This window comes from Drosophila pseudoobscura, chromosome X (genome assembly GCF_009870125.1).
Source record: "Drosophila pseudoobscura strain MV-25-SWS-2005 chromosome X, UCI_Dpse_MV25, whole genome shotgun sequence".
Taxonomy (NCBI): Eukaryota; Metazoa; Arthropoda; class Insecta; order Diptera; family Drosophilidae; genus Drosophila; species Drosophila pseudoobscura.
The window spans coordinates 55,514,918-55,535,871 of NC_046683.1; the positions used below are offsets into that span (position 1 = coordinate 55,514,918).

General features: G+C 45.3%; 3 protein-coding genes across 4 annotated transcripts in view; 2 read left to right on the forward strand and 1 right to left on the reverse strand.

Annotated features, from left to right (window-relative positions):
• Window positions 1-7,578, forward strand: part of rgn (regeneration) — a 49,370-nt gene extending 41,792 nt beyond the window's left edge. The window contains exons 3-7 of one of the 2 annotated variants that reach the window (XM_015187985.2): window positions 2,710-2,930; window positions 2,995-3,309; window positions 3,378-3,489; window positions 3,569-3,817; window positions 4,701-7,578. In XM_015187985.2, coding sequence (XP_015043471.2) covers window positions 2,879-2,930; window positions 2,995-3,309; window positions 3,378-3,489; window positions 3,569-3,817; window positions 4,701-6,309 — 2,337 coding nt within the window. In that variant the 5' untranslated portion in view covers window positions 2,710-2,878 and the 3' untranslated portion in view covers window positions 6,310-7,578. The remainder of the gene's footprint in view (window positions 1-2,709; window positions 2,931-2,994; window positions 3,310-3,377; window positions 3,490-3,568; window positions 3,818-4,700) is intronic. The other variant, XM_033383764.1, reaches the window with a different exon arrangement.
• Window positions 3,506-19,954, reverse strand: barc (RRM1_TatSF1_like and RRM2_TatSF1_like domain-containing protein barc). Its single transcript, XM_001354053.4, has 7 exons — window positions 19,818-19,954; window positions 7,870-8,859; window positions 7,614-7,816; window positions 4,487-4,653; window positions 4,240-4,426; window positions 4,031-4,167; window positions 3,506-3,972 (listed from the first exon to the last, which is right to left on the reverse strand). Exons 2-7 carry the CDS (start codon window positions 8,849-8,851, stop codon window positions 3,843-3,845), a joined length of 1,806 nt encoding a protein of 601 aa, XP_001354089.3. The 5' UTR covers window positions 8,852-8,859; window positions 19,818-19,954; the 3' UTR covers window positions 3,506-3,842.
• LOC6900881 (uncharacterized) lies at window positions 15,192-20,060 on the forward strand. Its single transcript, XM_002135202.3, has 5 exons — window positions 15,192-15,719; window positions 16,683-16,895; window positions 16,963-17,178; window positions 17,241-19,763; window positions 19,847-20,060. The coding sequence occupies exons 1-5, from the start codon at window positions 15,581-15,583 to the stop codon at window positions 19,969-19,971; spliced, it is 3,216 nt and encodes a 1,071-aa protein (XP_002135238.3). The 5' UTR covers window positions 15,192-15,580; the 3' UTR covers window positions 19,972-20,060.
• Window positions 20,061-20,954: the final 894 nt, after the last annotated feature.

The following is a 20,954-nucleotide window of genomic DNA, read 5'->3' on the forward strand; positions in this document are numbered from 1 at the left end:
CACACGTGCGTTTTCCATTCCCATGCAGAGTCGTCCATGCCCCGATGTGTCGCTGCTTTGATGGTCTTAGATTTAACCTCCAACTGTTGGGCAAGGTTATGAAAAAGGTTCTGGCCGCCCGCCTGCGTGCCTGCCTGATTGCCAGATTGCCCAGATTCAGCTTTAAAAAGTTGTACGCGTATACCTCTTTTGGCATTAAGCCTCTTGGTTCTTTTTTTTTTTGGGTTTCGGGTTTGGATTTGTAGGGGATGGGGAGCCTGTTTGATTGATTTGCCGCGTGTCAGTGTGTGGCTTTTTAAGTTTCTCTGGAACTTGTTGAGAAATCCAATTAAAAGCAAATTCTGAACTGCAAACGTTTCGTGGAGGCTGTAATAGAGAGCCAGAGCCAGACACAGATACCAGATACCCGCAACAGATTGACGTCGCGGCCCAGCCCCAGCCCCAGCCCCGGCCCCAGCTTCAGCTCCAGCCCCAAGTTCAAGATCAAGGCCAAGCAGCCAGCTGTGCGTGTGTCCCATTCACAAGTCTCATGGCCCATGGGCACACTGGTCTGGTTGTGTCTCAAATGCCATTTGAATGTCGTCTGCTCGCTCTCCCACAGAGAACTGCATCCAAAGTGGGTCATAAATCAGTCAAATATCGCCCACTCCGTGCCTTTTTGTGTGTGGGTGATGTGGCGTCTCTTTTTTTTGTATTTTTTATTAGCCACTCAAACAAATGTCGAGTTGTAATGGACGAACGTCGGCGCCGCCTTGAAGGTCTATCGCTCGCCGAGTTCCCGTCGTCATCATCACCATCATGGGGGTGAGCTAACAAACCACCAGCCAGCAAGCAAGTAAACAAATAAGCAAACAATCAGACAGTAAGACAGTACGACAGACAGCAGAGACGACAATTACAACTACTGGACCTTGCAAAGATCGGTAGCAGCCCATAATGAATGTCAAGACGTCATCGTTGAGGAATTTGTTGTCGTTGTCGATTGCTGTCGGCCAAGACCAGGCCGGAGGCACAACCACAACCATAGTATCCAAAGGCACAGGCACAGCCACAGCCACAGCCCCACCCGAACCGGCCCGGCTAAAGCCAGCGTGTCTGGCAAAGCCGTCGAGCGAGTTGCTGGCTGACTGTCGTGGTGGCCCGCAGCAGAAAGCCGGCTTGTGTTTACTTCTTTAACTCTTTGTTTCCCCCCTTCCCCCTTTTAATTTGTTGTGTCTTCGCGGGCCTGCATTATTTTACAGAAATTATATATGATTAGTCGTGTGCATACGTGTGTCTATCTGCCTGACTTGTCCCCTCGCGAGTGGATGGCATGGGATGGGACGCGACGGGAGCAGCGCGGAATTAGCCACACGCTCTAATGGCTCAATTAAAATGACACAATCAAGCCCACAAACACATATGGACTCGTATGTACGAGTTTGCTGCTGGGAGACCTGCTTGATAAGTGCACGTGCTCAATGCTTTTTAGTCATGCATTTTTCATGAATTGAAGTTTAATTTTAAGGGGAAAATGTCGGCATAAACTGTGGAATATCTTCCGATAAATACATACTCGTACATACATATATCATTTTTACTTTCATTTTAAACTGGAAAAGTCCATCATTATACAATGCCTCCACAAAATGCCAAAGAAAATTGAACCGTATACTGAATGGCAAAGTCCCTGGACTACAGGACGTTCCGAAACATACCACTTACTCCTTCTCGTCCATGTCGGACTGAGAGGCATTCTTCCATCCATTTGGGACGGATACATAGTCGTCCTTGATCGAGAAAATGGCTACCTGTTTAGCACCGCTGTGGCGTAATGCCGTTCCAGTACTCGGAGAACCAAGACTGACTGCTGTGCGGCCACCAGTTGGGGCAGCTCTCAATAAAATAATTCCGGTTTCGACTATGCCAATCTTTCCCCACTCTCGAATAACATCCCAGAGAGGACACGTTGGAGTTCCTTCACGACTTTTTTGCACAGATACACTATTCGTAAATGCAATGATAAAACACGCTTGAAAAGATATCAATTTATCTAAGTGGATGAATGGCAAGGGAGTATCTATTTAGCTAAGAATAGCCCACTTCCCATCCCTCACCGCCACGCCCCGAAACCCCACTACGCTCTGGTAAAACAGTTTGCGGATCAACCCACGCCACTCGAAGTCATTTGTTGGGCCAAAGTGGGTCACTGCAACGCACACACTGAGACCAGACAGTAGCGCACTCTTGTGGGCAGTGTGTCAACAAATTGAAAATAGAATGCAACAACGAGCATCGGTGGCAGTGGCAGACGACCGGACCGGACCCATGTTGTCTCTCACCTGACAAGGTGGTTAAAGTTATGAAAGTGCTAATTGAAATTCTACACAAAAGCCATAGCAAATGAGCCACTGACAAGGCAAAGAGGAGACGCCCGGCCGAGTGCCGACCAGTTTCTGGCGGCCAAGAGTTGCTTATGAATGAAATGAAGACGAAGATGACCAATAAATAAAATAAATCTGTTCAAATATATTATATCGCTTGCTCAATTTGTCTTCTTGGCAAAGTGTGGAGGCGTTCGCAGGTCCATCCATCAGCGGTAACACTTGTTAAGAGGCTCTCTGATAAATATTTGCATAATCTAACAGCAACACAAAATTATGATAAGCAGACGAGTTGAGAGATTAACGAATGCTCATTTCGTTCGTTTCTTTTTTTTCCATCTTGCAGCCCCTCGTCCGGTTGAGCGATGTAAAGAGCGTACAGCAAGGAGAAGCAACCAGCAAGCACCAACTACCAGCCACCATCCACCATCCAGCATCCAGCATCCACCAGAGAATCTTCCACAAAACACAGTGCCATCAACAGAAGAAAATCCCATCAACGAGAAGGAATCACAATGAGTGGCAGCAATAGAATGTTGTGCTGTCAAGTATTTATCTTAGTTTTATGTGAGTAGCGGTTTGCGGTTGCACATGCGGCATGATTTATTGAGCATCTCGTTATCTCGCGCAGTTGCACACACAATCCGGGCGGAGTTCCATGCGAGCGGAGCCAGCGCGGCGGTCAGCTTCGATGGCCCCTCGCCGGCCCAGGCCCTGGGTGCACTGGCCCCGTCGGCGCGGCCCAACAAGCGCCGCATGTACGCCATGTGCCCGCCGCAGTTTCAGCGCGTGGGCACCGACTGCTACTCGCTGGTGAGCCAGCGCAGCAGCTGGCTGGAGGCGCACTTCTTCTGCAAGGACAAGAACGCCAATCTGGCCGAGCCTCTGAAGTACGCCGACCGCAAGCTGAGGACATTCCTGCAGAAGGAGGATGCCCAGACAGGAGGTGAGTGAGGGGCATCCGATTGGCAACTGTGTGTTCACGGGGAAATTTATCTCAACTTAAATGATTAGATCGCGAGCCAGTGTGGATTGGGGCCACCTTTGACCACCGCAACCATCTCTGGCAGTGGAGCATGAGCGGGCGCAACCTGACCTACGACTCGTTCAGCCAAATGGATCCCACGTAAGTGATGCGCTCCTTCAGATGCTCTGTCCTTTCCTTCTTTATTTCCATTGATTTAACGCTTAAGCAACAATTCTAGCTATGTGCAACTTATCTCCAACAGCCAGCCCAACGACAACAACTGCGCCGTCTACGATCCGAGCCTGAAGTACCGCTGGTCGGCGCGCTCCTGCCCGGACAAGCTGCGGTTCATCTGCCAGCACAAGATGCCGAAGGTGAGCGAGGCCAACCGCTACAAGATCTATAATCGCTGGAACGCCACATATCCCAACGAGCGGGCTAATGAGGTGGTCCTGGAGATAATAGATCGCAACGACAAGGATCGCAGGTAAGGCCACGGTTCATCGCTAGCCCTAAGCACTTGCACTCTCCCCTCCTGCATTCTGTTTATCCTGCTTATCCTGTTTATCCGCCTCCTCGGCCGCCAAGTACTCGTCCCACTTGGACAGGCGCTGGTGTGCCTCCACAGCCGACTCATCAATCCTGAAATGAGGCCACAATTAGAGCCCGCTTTTTGGTATTGCAGTGACTTTTCACTCACTTGTACTTGGTCTGGCCATCCCAGTGGTCAGCGGTCAGTTGGCGCTGGCCAAAGAAGCGTCCCTGCATCATTTGAATGACCAGATCGGCCTCCTCCGGGGAGGACATGTTGATCTGAGCAATGCCCTCTGGATGGCGCTGAAACGAGAGATGCATACAAGTGACTCGATTGTTTGGTTGCTCTCTAGAATTTCCTTTGGCTAAGCTCACATCATAGATGACCACTTTGCGGACCATTCCGCACTTGCCGCACTCCTCCCGCAAGTTGTTCTGATACTCCAGGATGAGCTCCACCTCCTTCTCAAAGAGCTCTGGGGTAAAGAGATTCTTGAGGATAACCGTCTTTTCATGCTTCGAGCGCTCGCCGCGCATCTTGTCCGGACGCCAATCGAATAATCTGCCAAAGAGCAAAGAAACTTGTAAGGATACAGGAGTCTAGCCTCCCTCGGCCACTCACTTTTCTTTCATTTTCTGCATTTTCTCCTTGTCCTTCTTCTTGCGCTTGGGCTTGAGCGCGGGATTGTATTCGCCGCGCATCTGGAACTGGGCGCGCTGCACGCGAATCTTGTGGCCCCGCAAGTCATAATCATCGAGGATCTTCAGCGCCAGATGAACAGACTCCACCTGAAACGAGGATAATGAAAATTAATGAGTATTTTCCTGTCTTACAGATACCATCGCCGGGTGAAGGCCGAGGGCAGCGATGAGGAGATGATCATTCCCGGTCGCCGCAAGAACAATCGTCGCAATCAGCCACGAAACCGCCAACAGCCGGTGCACCCCAACGATGTCAACTCCCACCAGACTCCCCAGCAGCGTCCTCGCAAGCGTCCACGCGTCTCATCCACCACCGTCGCACCCACAGATGCCCTTGCGCCAGCTGCTCTGGCCAACAACCACAACAACGATGTCCTGCCCGCCTCGCCGACGCCCCAGCAGATGACCCAGTACGACCGCAAGCTGCAGCGCCAGCGCCAGAAGGAGAGACGCCGCCAACAGCGCAAAAAGGAGCGCCAAGAACAGAACCGCCAGCTGCGTCGCGAGCGTCAGCGCAAGCAGCGGGAGGAACAGCAGCGATTGCAGCGGGAGCGAGAGCGGGAGCGGGATCAGGTACAGCAGCAAGAGCCACACCCTGAAGTGCAGGAGCTGCGCGTGCGAGCGGCCACCCATGACCAGAAGGAGCAGCAGGAGAAGCAGGTGAAGGAGGAGCAGCAGAAGCAGTTGCAGGAGGAGCAGGAGCGACAGCAGAGGGAACAGCAGGAAAGGGACCACAAGGAACAGCAGCTCCGCGCACTCAAGGACAAGCAGCAGCACGACCAACAGGAGCGAGAGTACCAGCAGCAGCTGCGCGAACGCGAACTGGAGCAACTGAAGCAGCGGCAGGCGGAGGAGGAGCGTCGGCGCACAGCTGACGATGAGGCCGAGAAACTGCGCCTAGAACGCATCCAGAAGCAGCGCGAACGCGAGGCCGAGCAGCGCCGTGCCCGCGAGGAGGAGATGCGAAAGCAGCGCGAGGAGCAGGAGGAGATTGACCGTCGCAATGCCGCCGAGCGGCTGGCCGAGGAGCAGCGATTGAGGGAGGAGCACGAGAAGCGCATAGCTGAGGCCAACTCCGAGCAAGAGAAGCAGCTGGCCGAGGCCCGCGAGAACAAGCGGCGGGAGGAACAGGCTCTCAAGGAGCAGCTGCAGGAGCAGGAGCGTCAACGCCAAGAGCAGATCCGTCGCGAGCAGGAGGAGGAGGAAAAGCGCCAGCAGCTGAAGCGCCTGGAGGAGACGCGCATCTTCGAGCAGCGCGAACTGGAACGACTGCACGAGGAGAACAGGCGGCGGGAGCAGCTGCAGCGGGCCCGCGAAGCGGAGATTGCCGAGCGCGAAGCCAATGAGAAGAGGCTGGAGCAGGAGGAGGAGCGACTGCGCAAGGAGGTGCAGGAGGAGGAGCGCGCACTGAAACTCCCACTGGAGAAGGAGATGCGCGAGGCTGAGGAGGCGCGCAAGGCCAAGGAGGATGCCGAGCGGAAGGAAAAGGAGGCCAAGGCAGCCGAACAGAACCGCAAGCTAGAGGCCGCCAAGAAGGCCGCCGATGCTTTGGTCCAGGCCACGCTCGCGGAGAAGCGTCGCGAGTACACCTCACGCGTCTCGGCTCTGAGTCCCGAGGACCAGAAGAAGTTCATAGAGATGCGCAAGCGGCGCAAGCAGCTCAAGGAGCAGAAGATGCGCGAGCAGAACGAAAAGAAGCTCAAGCGGATACAGCAGGCCATGCGATTGAATGACGCCGAGTAGGATCCCATTGGTCCTACATACATATATCTCTTCCAATCTCCTTTACAGACGACGCACTAATTCCCGTTACTAACCGAGACATATCGTTCGAGAATTGGTTCAGTATCCGTACTACCGCTTGGGCCGATATCCCCTTTTTTTAATTGCTTTTTTTTGCTTTTAATAGAAGAAAAAAAATCACGCAAAAGTATTATTTACAAGGAGAAGAAAGGAAGGATAGGATAGCAGAGGATAGAAGAGGAAAGGAAAGGAGGGAACTAACAAACCGGGCATCGCTCCGGGAGGGAAACCCAGTTTCATTTGCATTTGATCCGCAGTCGAGCGATGTCCCCGCAATAAACATTTGGAAATCGTTTCGAGCGACCGGGAAACACTTAATCTCTATGGGAACTTCGCTCTAGCTCTATGTAGTACTGTACAGTAAACATATATACAATATGCTATATATATAGAATATATCCTATATATAGGTCTAGGATAGACACACCCACACCCACAACGGCATACACAGCACTCCCACTTCCCACCCACGCCCACACCCACCCAAATATATAACTATAAACTATATAGAATATCGAGCAATTTTAAAGCCCATAAATCACAAAGAATTTTACAAATTAGAGCACACAAATATATGGAAATATCTCATATAACTATAGAAAGTTGGGAATGACTAGCAGAGTCCTTACTGATCCCTCGTTTGCCTTCCCCCCCCACATAAGTGTGTCCTCGAGATGTAGCGGCCTGGGGGAAGCACCGTAGAAGCAATAATTTACTAAGGAATTTTTTTGATAATACAAAAATCTGATGTACTAACTATTTAGGTTATATATAATGATTAAAGTATGTTTAAATGTAAATTTTTTTTTGTATTTTTTAATACCTCAAAACTGGATGGAAACGGACGGAGGATCTTTCTAACGTTTTATTTTGTTTAAAATGAAAAGAATGAAGCGATAATCGAAGCAAAAGCAAAAGCAATTTTATAGCCAAGTAAAATGCATTTTAATAGTACACTAACCAATTTTAAATACTATTACCATATAATACTATACTATATATAAAACACAACACCCAAGAGAATTGAAAAGAGATGCGAATCTACATGAAAAGTCAGCGAAACTTAAGCAGAGGATCAGTCGAAGATCAGAATATGAATCAGAAATATGAAATCGAATGGATAAACATATTATAATATTACCATATAATATTTATGCAAGATTAAATCTACAGTTAAGCCACAGCAAATAAAGTGAAATAAAGAATAAAGTTTGAAAAGAGGAGTTTGTACTCCTTTTCCTTACCTTAATGTAGTCGCAGAGGCCATCGCCCTTGAATTGACCATCCGCCTCCGTGTAGAGCTTCAGTTTGGGCTGCTGCGTCTTCGGGTCCCGCATGACCATGCCGCACTTGCCCATCAGCTCCGCGAACTCCTCCTTGGTGATGTCCAGCGGGAGATTGTCCACATAAACCTTGGTGTTCTGCGAGGGATCCATCTCAAACCATTCTGCAGGGGAATGTAACATTAGAAATAGGGTCTGGCCATGTCTCATGCCTTACTTGGTGGCTCTGGGGCCTTTCGCTTGCCCAAGGATGCTGCAGGTCCTACACCAGATTCGTCTCTGGCCATGGCCGCCTCTGCCTCGGCCGTCATTCGCTTGAGTTCCTCCTCTTTGCGCTTCGCCTCGGCTATCTCTTTGTCGGCCTTCTCCTTCTCCCCGGCACTCGTGTTGTCAATGAAGCCGTAGTTCATTTGGTACTGCGCCATGAAATCGTCATCGATCTTCGGAAACCAGGCCGACTTCTCAGCATCCCACAAGTAGACAGTCCCATCTTTATCCGTGTAGGTGCGTTCGCCCTTTTCATCCAGCTTGTAGACGGCATCTTGACCCGGCTGCTGCTTGAGCACCCACGTGTGCTGCTCCTCATCCCACCTGTAGTGCTCCGTCTCCGTCTGCGTCTTGGGCAGCCACTGGCTTGTCTCATCGCACCACTTGTAGAACTCGTTCTCGTACGGATCCTCCCCATTGCCACTCATCGGCAGCCAGCTGTTTTTAATGTTGCACCATTTGTACTCCTGCTTGCTGCTGGGGTCCGTGTAGATGGCATCGCCATTCTCAGCATAGGTCACATGCTCAGCGTAGGCGGCAAAGTCCTGATGGGATTCGCTTTTGTCCTTCTTCATGGCTTCTTCATCTTTTGCTTGGGGTTTGCTTTCATCGTCTTTCTTGGCGGCATCCTTTATCTGGGGTTGGCTTTCATTTACCTTCTGGACTTCTGTATCCTTTACCTGGGGTTGGCTTTCATCATCATTAACTGCTTTGGTTTCACTCTGTGCTGCGGCTATCTCTTTGGGCTCCTCCTCAACAGCTTCCGCATCAGGCGTTGCAGTGGCGCTTGGAATGGTGGGTGTGGGCGTTCTCCCATCCTCTACTCCGGTGTCGCCATCGTTAGTTATGAATGCCGTTTCGGGCCTCACCTCGGCCTTCTTCTCATCAGAGCCTCCTTTGCCCTTCTTCTCCTCCCCTTCCTCATCACTCATTTGGGGTTCTGTAATTACACAATAAAAATCAAGAATAATTATTATTCAATAAAAATCAAAAATAACAATTATAATAATAATTATTTAATAAAAATCAAGAATAACAATTATAATAACAATTATACGATAAAAATCAAGAATAACAATTATAATAAAAGTTATTCAATAAAAATCAAGAATAACAATTATAATAATAGTTATTCAATAAAAATCAAGAATAACAATTATAATAATAGTTATTCAATAAAAATCAAGAATAACAATTATAATAACAATTATACGATAAAAATCAAGAATAACAATTATAATAATAGTTATTCAATAAAAATCAAGAATAACAATTATAATAACAATTATACGATAAAAATCAAGAATAACAATTATAATGATAGTTATTCAATAAAAATCAAGAATAACAATTATAATAATAGTTATTCAATAAAAATCAAGAATAACAATTATAATAACAATTATACGATAAAAATCAAGAATAACAATTATAATAATAGTTATTCAATAAAAATCAAGAATAACAATTATAATAATAGTTATTCAATAAAAATCAAGAATAACAATTATAATAATAGTTATTCAATAAAAATCAAGAATAACAATTATAATAATAGTTATTCAATAAAAATCAAGAATAACAATTATAATAATAGTTATTCAATAAAAATCAAGAATAACAATTATAATAACAATTATACGATAAAAATCAAGAATAACAATTATAATAATAGTTATTCAATAAAAATCAAGAATAACAATTATAATAATAGTTATTCAATAAAAATCAAGAATAACAATTATAATAACGATTATTCAATAAAAATCAAGAATAACAATTATAATAACGATTATTCAATAAAAATCAAGAATAACAATTATAATAACGATTATTCAAAAAAATCAAGAATAACAATTATAATAACAATTATTCAATAAAAATCAAGAATAACAATTATAATAACGATTATTCAATAAAAATCAAGAATAACAATTATAATAACGATTATTCAATAAAAATCAAGAATAACAATTATAATAACGATTATTCAATAAAAATCAAGAATAACAATTATAATAACGATTATTCAATAAAAATCAAGAATAACAATTATAATAACGATTATTCAATAAAAATCAAGAATAACAATTATAATAACGATTATTCAATAAAAATCAAGAATAACAATTATAATAACAATTATTCAATAAAAATCAAGAATAACAATTATAATAACGATTATTCAATAAAAATCAAGAATAACAATTATAATAACGATTATTCAATAAAAATCAAGAATAACAATTATAATAACGATTATTCAATAAAAATCAAGAATAACAATTATAATAACGATTATTCAATAAAAATCAAGAATAACAATTATAATAACAATTATACGATAAAAATCAAGAATAACAATTATAATAACAATTATACGATAAAAATCAAGAATAACAATTATAATAATAGTTATTCAATAAAAATCAAGAATAACAATTATAATAACGATTATTCAATAAAAATCAAGAATAACAATTATAATAACGATTATTCAAAAAAATCAAGAATAACAATTATTCAATAAAAATCAAGAATAACAATTATAATAACGATTATTCAATAAAAATCAAGAATAACAATTATAATAACGATTATTCAATAAAAATCAAGAATAACAATTATAATAACGATTATTCAATAAAAATCAAGAATAACAATTATAATAACGATTATTCAATAAAAATCAAGAATAACAATTATAATAACAATTATACGATAAAAATCAAGAATAACAATTATAATAACAATTATACGATAAAAATCAAGAATAACAATTATAATAATAGTTATTCAATAAAAATCAAGAATAACAATTATAATAATAGTTATTCAATAAAAATCAAGAATAACAATTATAATAATAGTTATTCAATAAAAATCAAGACTAACAATTATAATAACGATTATTCAAAAAAATCAAGAATAACAATTATAATAACAATTATTCAATAAAAATCAAGAATAACAATTATAATAACGATTATTCAATAAAAATCAAGAATAACAATTATAATAACGATTATTCAATAAAAATCAAGAATAACAATTATAATAACGATTATTCAATAAAAATCAAGAATAACAATTATAATAACGATTATTCAATAAAAATCAAGAATAACAATTATAATAACAATTATACGATAAAAATCAAGAATAACAATTATAATAACAATTATACGATAAAAATCAAGAATAACAATTATAATAATAGTTATTCAATAAAAATCAAGAATAACAATTATAATAATAGTTATTCAATAAAAATCAAGAATAACAATTATAATAATAGTTATTCAATAAAAATCAAGAATAACAATTATAATAACAATTATACGATAAAAGTCAAGAATAACAATTATAATAACAATTATAAAATATAGTTTTATTCATCATAACTTAACCTAGTATAAATATATAAGCAAATGGAAAACATTGATATCCTTAAAACTAACAGCAACGAGATCTATTTAGAGTCTAGTTGTCCGCGTAATTCCTGCCTTGGTTGCCATAGCCAGGTCGAAGGATGACGATGGCTTCTTAGGTTCGAATCTTGCAAGGGGTGCGCTTCTGTCCTGCTGGGATACGATGCTTGGATAGCGCTCCGTCGGGCGGGGGGAAATCGGGTACGACTAACATTTCTCGTGGGCGTGAATCAACCATTCCACTGTCGATCCCAGTGATCCCTGCTGCAGCGGAGGTTACGCCCCTGTGACTTAGCGACGCAGCAGTTTCATCATGGCTATAGCCCGCAGGAAGACCCAGGATAGGATGAGGAATTACGGCGAAATCCCCCACGGAGGAGCTGCGGACGGCGAGTGGATTGGAAAGGTGGATTTGATGCCGAACGATCCTGGGAAAGTAGGCTCTTCGCCGATCTAGACATATTTCGCCGAGATAGACACTCCCGAACTCTTAGTTCGACAAATAATTAAATATTGGTTTTATTTTTTGCACGCTATATCTCTGTTATATCCTGCCAACCGACTGCAATCGGAAAAAGGGACATCAATTTTTTCAAGATTTTCACAAAAACTCATGATCATTAAATTTGCCAAAAATCGGCCTCACTTTCGTAATCGAGATTTTGATGCGGCTCGAAAGTCTGGATCCTCCCGATCTTGGGAGAGTGTGTCCTTCACCGATCTGGCTCTATTTGTCTCAGATATAGCCCTCCTAGGATTTGATTTTGCATATCAATAGAATACAGGTTTCTTCTGCACGCTACATTTCTGTAATATGGCAGCCGATCGGGGCGCGGGATGTCTTTTCACGATAGTAGATAGTAGAATCAACCTCAACACGGAAATAAAAAGTACCGGTGATATGGAAGATGCAATCCCGATATTTATGAGAAACGTAATATTGGCTGCATCTTCTGCTGCGCCTGTAAACTAATGTTTACCAAGCCAACGACGACAAGATACTATACCCCCAATTGCCGTTGCACTCCTGCGCCTGAAAAGAAGAGTAAGAAGAGAGTATGCGAGAACGGGTGATACTCGAGTTCATCAAATCTACTTGAGACTATCAAACCGTTTGCAAAAGGTTCTTGCATACCCATACCACCATGGTTCGACAGTCGGTGATGGCGAAAGCGGGAAAGATGGCGTGTCTACTTGCACCAATAATAAGAATAAGATGTCACTGTACAGCAAGGTCACGATATGAAAATACGCTCTTGGATCTCCCTACTAGATCCCTCCTATAAAATTCCATTAACTTTGTAATGTATATATGTAAATAATGTATACACCCTTTCCATCTATGTAACATTAATTTTATGTATGTACAGGAGATACAACTGCTTTTCCCCTTAAATGTATAACTAGATTAAGTTGCCACAAAAGTTTGTATAATAAAATACAAATTTTCCTCATGAAAAAAAATAATAATAATTAAAGCAAGCCGAAAAGTAGACTACATTTAGTGGCTTCCTTTGTGGCACTTCCTGCTGCTGCTGCTGTTTCTTTTTCGTTTCTTTTCTGCCGCGTGGGCGTGACAATCGCCTAATTCCCAGCTAATTTCCTTTTTTTTTTTGGTAGCTTGAACAAATAATCACAGGGGCTCTGGGGCCACGTGAAACAACAGAGAAATAAATTGCAGGAACGTGCTCATATCGCTTGACATTGAAGGAAAAGAAAAGTGTGTGTGTGCCGTGAGGGAAAGTGGGGAGGGGAAAAGCGTGGGTCCAGGGCATGGGTGGGTGCGAAAGCAAGAGCATTCCAAGAAGACCCATACGGAAAATAGCAAGTTTTCCCTTCCTTCTACTTTTGCGCCTTAGCTGGTAAACAATTTACACAATGATTGCCATTTCACCTTCCACTCGGACCTCCAGTGGTGCGATGCGGCTCTTGGCCCTGTGCGGGTCAAGCTTTGAGTCAGGCAATAAAACGAAATGAAAAGCGCACGCCACAGTCAGGGGAGAAGTCCAAGAAAAGACCAACACAAATCCCAAACCCATCCCAACACCAACAAAAACAAGAAAGGGAAAAGGTAAGAAAGGGCACTGGGAAAACAGGACCCCACGATGAAGGTCAAGCTGACTAATTTCGGTTAGTTAAGAGAGGGAAAGTAGGTTGGGGGAAGCCCTTCTCTCATGGCTGCCTGCTCCTCCAATCGATTGGGAGGTTCAATCAACCTTTCGACCGGAGCACTCGACTACTCGGGAGTCAAAATAGATTCGTCAAGCCATTCGACACATTCCGGTGCCGCCTGAGACCTCCGACAGCTGACTTTGGGTGCCTTTTCTTTTCCTCTTTACGTCATCATTCACAAACATGGCATCTCTTTGCTGCCCCAATCGAAGAGAGTTCAATGTACTTTGGCTAATTGTCACGACTTTACGCCCTGCACTAAAAATAGGCAGAAGAAAACACTCACGAACCGAACAGAACAGAACAGAGTTCAACGCTCAGCAAAGGGCAACATTTGCATGCACCTCAAACTGGAGCGGAACGCATAAGATTTGCTTTTTGCCAAGTCAGCGGATGACCGAAGGAGGAGGCGTCTCCCCCAAAAGGGGCAGCACGGATAACTGGCACATTGGCCGGCACACCTACGGCGGGTGGGTTGTGGGGGCGCGGAGGAAATGGCATGCAACAGAGAGAGCCAAACTGCAACTCCAACACCAGCAGAAGCCAACAGTAGCCAGCAGCTATTGCAGTTTGCGAGGCAAACAACTTTGTTAGGCGATTCATAAATTACATAGACATTCGAGTACCCGTCGTACTCGTACTCGTACTCGTACTCGTGGGGCGTTCATGTTCGCCAAAGTGCTGCAGGAGTTTTACATGCATATAATAAGAGCATATGTATGTGCTATATATATATATATATATATAGAAAGTTTACCTTCTCAATTGAGGCTAAAGCCGAGTAAAAGAAGCCTTCTAAATGGATGCCAGAACTGGAGCTCTAGCCTGGCCTCGCAATTATCCTCCTTCGGTTGCTGTTTCTGCTCCCCTTTCAGAAACACCTTTAACATTTCCCATTCATTTAAAACAGAAATACACGCACTTATTGCATAAGCTATATCTAATTGTATCTTCTTTGGGATTCCCACAATAAAATCAATTAATTGACGCAAATTGTCTGCGAAAGTCTGCAAATGTGAAGAGTCGTAACTGAAGAGTGGGACACTGGGAGACCGGGACACTGGAACACTGGACGGGGGATCAACCACTTGGCCCATTTTTAATGGCGAATAGGCCATAAAAACGAAAACAGAACTACTTCTCAGGAAGAACGCCCCGCCCCGCCCCGCCCCGAACGAATTAATTAACTTTTTTGAGAAATGTGTCGCGAATTCGGTGGCATACTTTTCCCTTATGCAAATGTCAACAGGTCAAGGGGTTGGGATAGGGGCCAGTCCCAATTTGCATTCACCTGCACATACAATATATATTAATGCTATTTTTAACATTACGCCTTCTCCCGTCTCGTTCGCGTACTCTGAGAGATTTGCAAACATTACTCACAAATGCCATAAATATTTGAGAAACAGAAAGAGAAAGAAGAGGGAAAGGAAACCCCTCGGTGCTCTCCCTCCGCTCCGCTCTGCTCGGAAGAGTGGAATAACTTAACTTGGTTTAAATGTTGCCTGGGGTTAGGGTGACTCACTGTGGCAACTGGCAGGCCAGGCCAGGCCAGGCCTCCTCCTGCCACGTCCCCCCCTCCACACGAAGCGAGCCAACGACCAGGCAAGCAGCAAGCCTTTTTTCATAGCATACTTATACGGGCGCAAATGGCCCAATATTGATGGCAGCTCTGGTGGGAGTGTGTGTGTGTATGTCTAGCCATGCCTAGAGGCTAGAGGCTAGAGCTAACTCCTGGCTAGTCAGGACTGACCAGTACGCGCTGAAACGTTCAACTGACCAGAAGTGCCGCCGGGTCAGAAGCCGCAAGCCCGAACTCCGCGTACAGTCAACAGTCCCCCTTCCGCCTGTGGTCGGTCCGTGCGGCACACGCAACTCCAAATGGCATTATTGTGTATATAAAACGACAGATATACATGACGAGCAACTGCAGCCGGCAAAAAGAGAAATATGCAAGACCTCCCAGTCTCTCGTTAATATACAAATCAATAAAAGCGGAAACGAAATCTAAAAACTGAACCGAATACGATAGCCGAAAAAGAGTAGAACATAAACGACATGGATATACCCAGCACTGGTGCCATATTCACTTTGGGCAAATCCCATCTGGCAGAGAATACCCAGAGCTATTTCTACATTAAAAACGATCCCGTGAAGCGACTGATATCGGGTCCCCATCAAAGTGCAGTCATATGCGGTAACTACAACGAGTATTCGCTCCCAAAAGAGTGACCCCAATTTCCCTTTGTCTGCATTTCCTTGCTGGCCACCTTCTCCTTGGCCAGTCTTCCAGGCCATTCTCAGTTCAGACTGTGGTCAAGTGGTTCAAGTCAAAGTGAATTGACGGTGGGTTCTTCGTGTCTGGCTGGCTGGCTGGCTGGCTGCCTCTGCATTGCATGTTTACTGCAATTTTCTTTAAATAATCATAAGCTACCACCGCACACCCCCGCAGGCACTTCACTTCACTTTCACTTTCCTGTTGGCCCAGTCTTGAGGGCAGGACTTGCCCGCGCTAGCGGCTATTGAATGGCTAAATTATGGCCCACTAACTTTGGACAAATTGGTGACGAAGGATTATGTGGCACTATCATCTGCGACGAGTGTTTCCTTTGGGGAAACTCCCAATTTACTACCAAATTTGTCCCACATTTGACCCACATTACATAAGCTTGACCACGGACCACGGACCAGAGACCAAAGACCAGAGCCCAGAGAGACCTCAAGCAAGCCAGCAAGCACTTCAAATCACGGCAACACACACTACTCCTGTACAATATATTTCGGTATCCTAATGGGGTCAGGCGTAACGTAAAAAATACCTGAAATATGGGGCGAATTCACGAAGTGAACGGAGAACCCGCCCGCCACCGAAAGCAGTCCAAGTCCAAGTCGTAATTGAAGCGTAAAGTCGAACAGTCGAATAGCAGTCGAGAGGGATTGGCTGTCCCAAAACGAAACGAAACACTCTCTCTCTCTACAATCAATAAAAGTCAAGAAAAGGGAGCCCCAGTCAACCACCCCACACCATACCACACGACACCACACCCTCTCCTCCCCTGCCACTAATCGTATAACATAATAAAACAATAGAAAAAAGCAACAGCTAAAAGCCATAGCAAATGTCAAACCCCCGGCCCACCGGCTTTTATCTCAATTACAGAATCTGGCCGACTATTTGTTTGGGGCGAGAATCACTTCGGACAGTTGGGGATTGGCGGCCACAGCGGCCCTACGGCCAGCGGCAAAAGGGGTGGAAACAGCACCACTAATGGGGATATAGTGACAAAGCCCACATGTGTGAAGGCCTTGAAAAGCCTGGGATTGAAGATCTGCGATGCGGCCTTTGGCAACAATTGGTCCGTGATGCTAACACGTAAGTAAACAGCTGTAGACATCAGAGAGAAAGCCCCACTCTAAGCCCATTATATCCCACGAAAAAGACTCCAATGAGATCTTCTTTACGGGTCGCAACATCTTTCCTGAGGACACCCATGTGGCGCAGCATTTTATCAGCGCCCAGGTGGAGCAGCAGCAGTGTGCCATCATCCGGAAACCCTTTCGGCTGGAGGAGTTCGATGACTATCTGTCCAAGAGCGAGGAGACGGACAACTTCTTGGCCGTGCAGGCGGGCAATGAGCACTTTGCGGTGCTCACCAGTGAGTAAACCCCCATTAATTACAGGATAATCTCTCTCTGAATATACGTATACTCTCGACAGCCACTGGTCGGCTGATTGGCTGCGGTTCGAATGCCCAGCAGCAGCTGGGGGAGCTGGAGGCCGACTACGATGGCCATCCCGTGGAGATTAAGCTGGACGCCACCGTGCAGCAGTTTGCCTGCGGGCCAGAGTCCACGCTGGTGCTGACGGCCAGCGGAAGTCTCTTTCTTACGGGGCACCTCAACGAATTTGTGTTTCCCAAGTTCACGGAGCTGCAGAAGAACCTCTCTCCTACGGAGCAGATCATCTTCATGCACATTTCGAAGGCCAGCGAGATATACATCGTGAGCAACGTTGGGAATATCTACCGCAGCTTCGAGTCGGTGCGGAACAAGAGCTTGGTGTTTCAGCGCTTCTACGACTACGACAGCGAGGAGAACGGCCCCATCTGGAAGCTCCTGAAGGGCTTCTCCTTCTACGCGGCCCTCAGCAAGGCCAACAAGTTCTTCACGACCTTCTCAGAGAGCGGCCACCACCTGAAGACCTTTCGCGAGATCTCCAAGTTCAAGAATCTCCGCCTGCTGGACATTGCTGTGGGGGATCAGCACATTCTGGTGCAGGGGATACCCAGATCTTCGATGGCCTCCGCATCTACCACCGCCTTCGTCCTGCAGCCAAAGGATGCAAATGCAAATTTACTAGAGCAGGGCAGGAGCAGCAGCGGCCGCAGCCTCACCAAGCAACAACAGGTGGCGGAGGAGATGGAGGCTATGTCCCCGGAAAAGGGATTTGGCATAGCTGCGGCAGCAGCCACTGCAGCTGGATCAGCGGCAGCCATGGAGGCTGTGAAGCATTTAACGAATGGTAACGTGGCAGAAGAGGAAGGAAAAGCCACCAAGGATACAGTTGAGGAGGCAAAGGAGGAATCGAAGGCAGTACAGGCAGTACAGGCAGTACAAGCAAATTATGAGGCACATCCGAAAGAGCCAGAGGTAAATGGCAATGAAGAGGACGCAATCCCGAACAACCAAAAGGAGGAGCAGCAACCGACCGAACAGAAACCCCAAAGTGCAGAACACAAGCAGATGGAACCATCAGCACCCACGGAATCTCCTACAAAAAGCATGGAATCTCCTACAAAACGCATGGAACCCCCAGTAAAAGCCATGGCAGCCGACGTAAAACCCATGGATTCAATGGATAAACTACCAACTCCCCCCACGCATACGCCCACACCACCACCACCCAAATCCCCGACAGATTCGATCGGTTCTCTGCAGTCGGCACGCTTTGTGCAGGCAGGTAATCCTTTGGAGAAGCTGGAGGGCAGCCAGGAGAAGCAGATGCTGCGTCCGCGCACACCATATCCAGACAGCAGCAATGGCAGCACACCACAAACCGTCAAAAAGACGCCCATACGGAACTTCTCGTACGAGGCGGCCATGGATCATGAGCACCTGGAGAGGACGTCGCCCGAGCTGGTCGATAGCCTGGAGACGGTGGAAGAGGTGTCTGCCCCTGCCACCATTCAAGTGTCCACGCCCACGCCACCCACAGAGGAGGATGAGCAGCTAGCGGTGGAGATAACCACAACGAAGGACTCCAGGGATGGCAGCAAGGTGGTCAACGAGATACGGTTCATCAACAACGGGGTGGATGTCACGGCCAAGGTGGAAGAGCAAATGCCAGACACATCCCTAGAGGACTCGATGGAGGAGCTGGAGTCGGATGCCGAGCAGATGCTGCAACAGGTGGAAGAGCGCGTGGAGAAGACAGTGGCCGAGCACGCAGACGGCGCTTTGAGGGCTACTGAAGAGATGAGGGATGATCTGAACTCCAGGCAAGACTCGATCCAGATGGCAGTGAAGAATGCCGCCCAAGAAGCAAAGAAATCCATGGAAGCGGCTGGCGAGCGCATGGCTACAGGTGCTCGCGGAGCAGTGGATGCTGTAGGCGATGCAGTCGGAGCCGCGGGCAAGAGTGCCCAGCGCATGGCCAACGATGCAATGCACGCGATGGAGCAGGCAGGAAGCAGTGCAGCAAAGGCAGCCTCCGATACGAAAGACTCCATGGGCAGGGCCATGGACTCGGTGACCCACAAGATCTCCAGCGAGGTGCTTGGCGCCAAGGAGAATATATCGTCTCTGTTCCAGATAAAGGCAGCCCGCGAAGCGGATCCTCAGACTACTCCAGTGTCCACGCCACGTGGTGACGAAGAGGACATGGACATTTCTTCGAAGGAAGGCGGTCCCAAGACAAACACCACCTTGGGCTCTGGGGAGGAGGATGAACGGACGACGGCGTCTGTGAACTCGAATCACAATTCAGCAGGCAATGGGAATCGAGCGCAGTTCGACGACAGCACGCCTTTCGAGCCGAGCAATCCCTACGATGATCCCCTGGATGCCGTTGTGGAGCGCAGCAAAAAGGCCATGCAGGATGACTTGCGGGCAATGGAAATGCGAACGCATTCCCATGTCCAGGCGGTTGCCCAGAAAACAGAGGAGACCAAGGGCTTCGTTCAGCAGTTTCTGGATAACATGCGGCTCTCATGTCGCAACGAAAGGGCCGTCGATATTGAGGGTAAGATCACGCACTGATTAATTACTGTGAATATGTACATATGTATAAATTTACCTGAAAACTTTGTATTATTTTGAACTCAGATGAGACGCGACCGCCTCCGCCGGCAGCAGCGCAGCACCACAACAAAAATAAAGTGAACAGCGAGCTGAGTTTAAGCAACGGACATGGCGAGCAACAAGCGTCGCGTGTTTGCACGATTTTATAAAACTTGCACTACTACCCTCAACACTTTTCTAAGCAATTGCATTTGATTTTAAAGTACAATTTAAAGAAAATAAAGCAAAAAATTTGCCTGGAAAAGGTATGCAGCTTCAATAGAGATGGAAAAACAACCGATGGCACCAGCTTTTGGAGTTATGCGGTAGATCGATGGTTTTTCGACATTTTCGATATATCGTTTGCGAGAGCTAAAACACAAAAAGCCTTGCGAATGTGATTTTCTATACCCTATGATCTTTAATTTGCCCCGAACATATAGGTTTATTAGATTTTCTAAACAACGGCGCCGAGTGAGAGCAGAGAGAAATATCATCAGAAAATTCTATATATATTACATATGAAGAATATATTGATTTGGGGTTTTAAAAAAAATCGACCTAATGACGCTAGGGTTGAGTTAATGAGTTATGAATAGTTTGCCCACTGGAACGTTGACATAAGAATGGCAAATTATTTCTAGATAGAGATGTGCGATGTAGAGGTTGGTGTTCAGCGGACTCACGCTATAAAATCATCTATAAAACAATATATAAGGATTTAATAAATTACTTTAGTTAATTGCATGAAAGAATATTTCAACCGCCAGTTTATGTTCTCGGTTGATCGAATAGTTCCGAATTATAGAATTGACAAAAGCTTTGTCATCTCAGGCCCCAATAAGTGCAGAAACTAGTCAGTCTCTTTTTGAATCATATCCTAATAAACTTTTTCAAAAAGGTCAATATTAATTAGGTGTCAAAGCAGCTCAGAAAACAGAATTTAAGCATTCAATAAAAGCAATAGGGTACACAAATGTCCAGTCTACTGTCTGACAAGCAACAAGTGTTCAAATTACCAGCAACGTTATGACGTATGACGTAACATTGCGAGCACACTTACGTTTATGCTTTGACCTTTTTTGTTGAAACCATAGTTTAAACACAATCAAATACAAGGGTATAATAAAAAGGTCCTTAAAATTGTCTTGTC

Excerpts from the sequence above, each read along its gene's own strand:
- barc (XM_001354053.4), bottom strand. The coding sequence starts at position 8,851 with ATGAGTGATGAGGAAGGGGAGGAGAAGAAGGGCAAAGGAGGCTCTGAT. Across the intron at positions 4,427-4,486 it reads ATGCAGAAAATGAAAGAAAA|ATTATTCGATTGGCGTCCGG; the intron begins GTGAGTGGCCGA and ends GCTCTTTGGCAG. Across the intron at positions 4,168-4,239 it reads GCAAAGTGGTCATCTATGAT|CGCCATCCAGAGGGCATTGC; the intron begins GTGAGCTTAGCC and ends CTCTCGTTTCAG.
- LOC6900881 (XM_002135202.3), top strand. The coding sequence starts at position 15,581 with ATGGATATACCCAGCACTGGTGCCATATTCACTTTGGGCAAATCCCAT. Across the intron at positions 17,179-17,240 it reads GCACTTTGCGGTGCTCACCA|CCACTGGTCGGCTGATTGGC; the intron begins GTGAGTAAACCC and ends TACTCTCGACAG. Across the intron at positions 19,764-19,846 it reads AAGGGCCGTCGATATTGAGG|ATGAGACGCGACCGCCTCCG; the intron begins GTAAGATCACGC and ends TTTTGAACTCAG.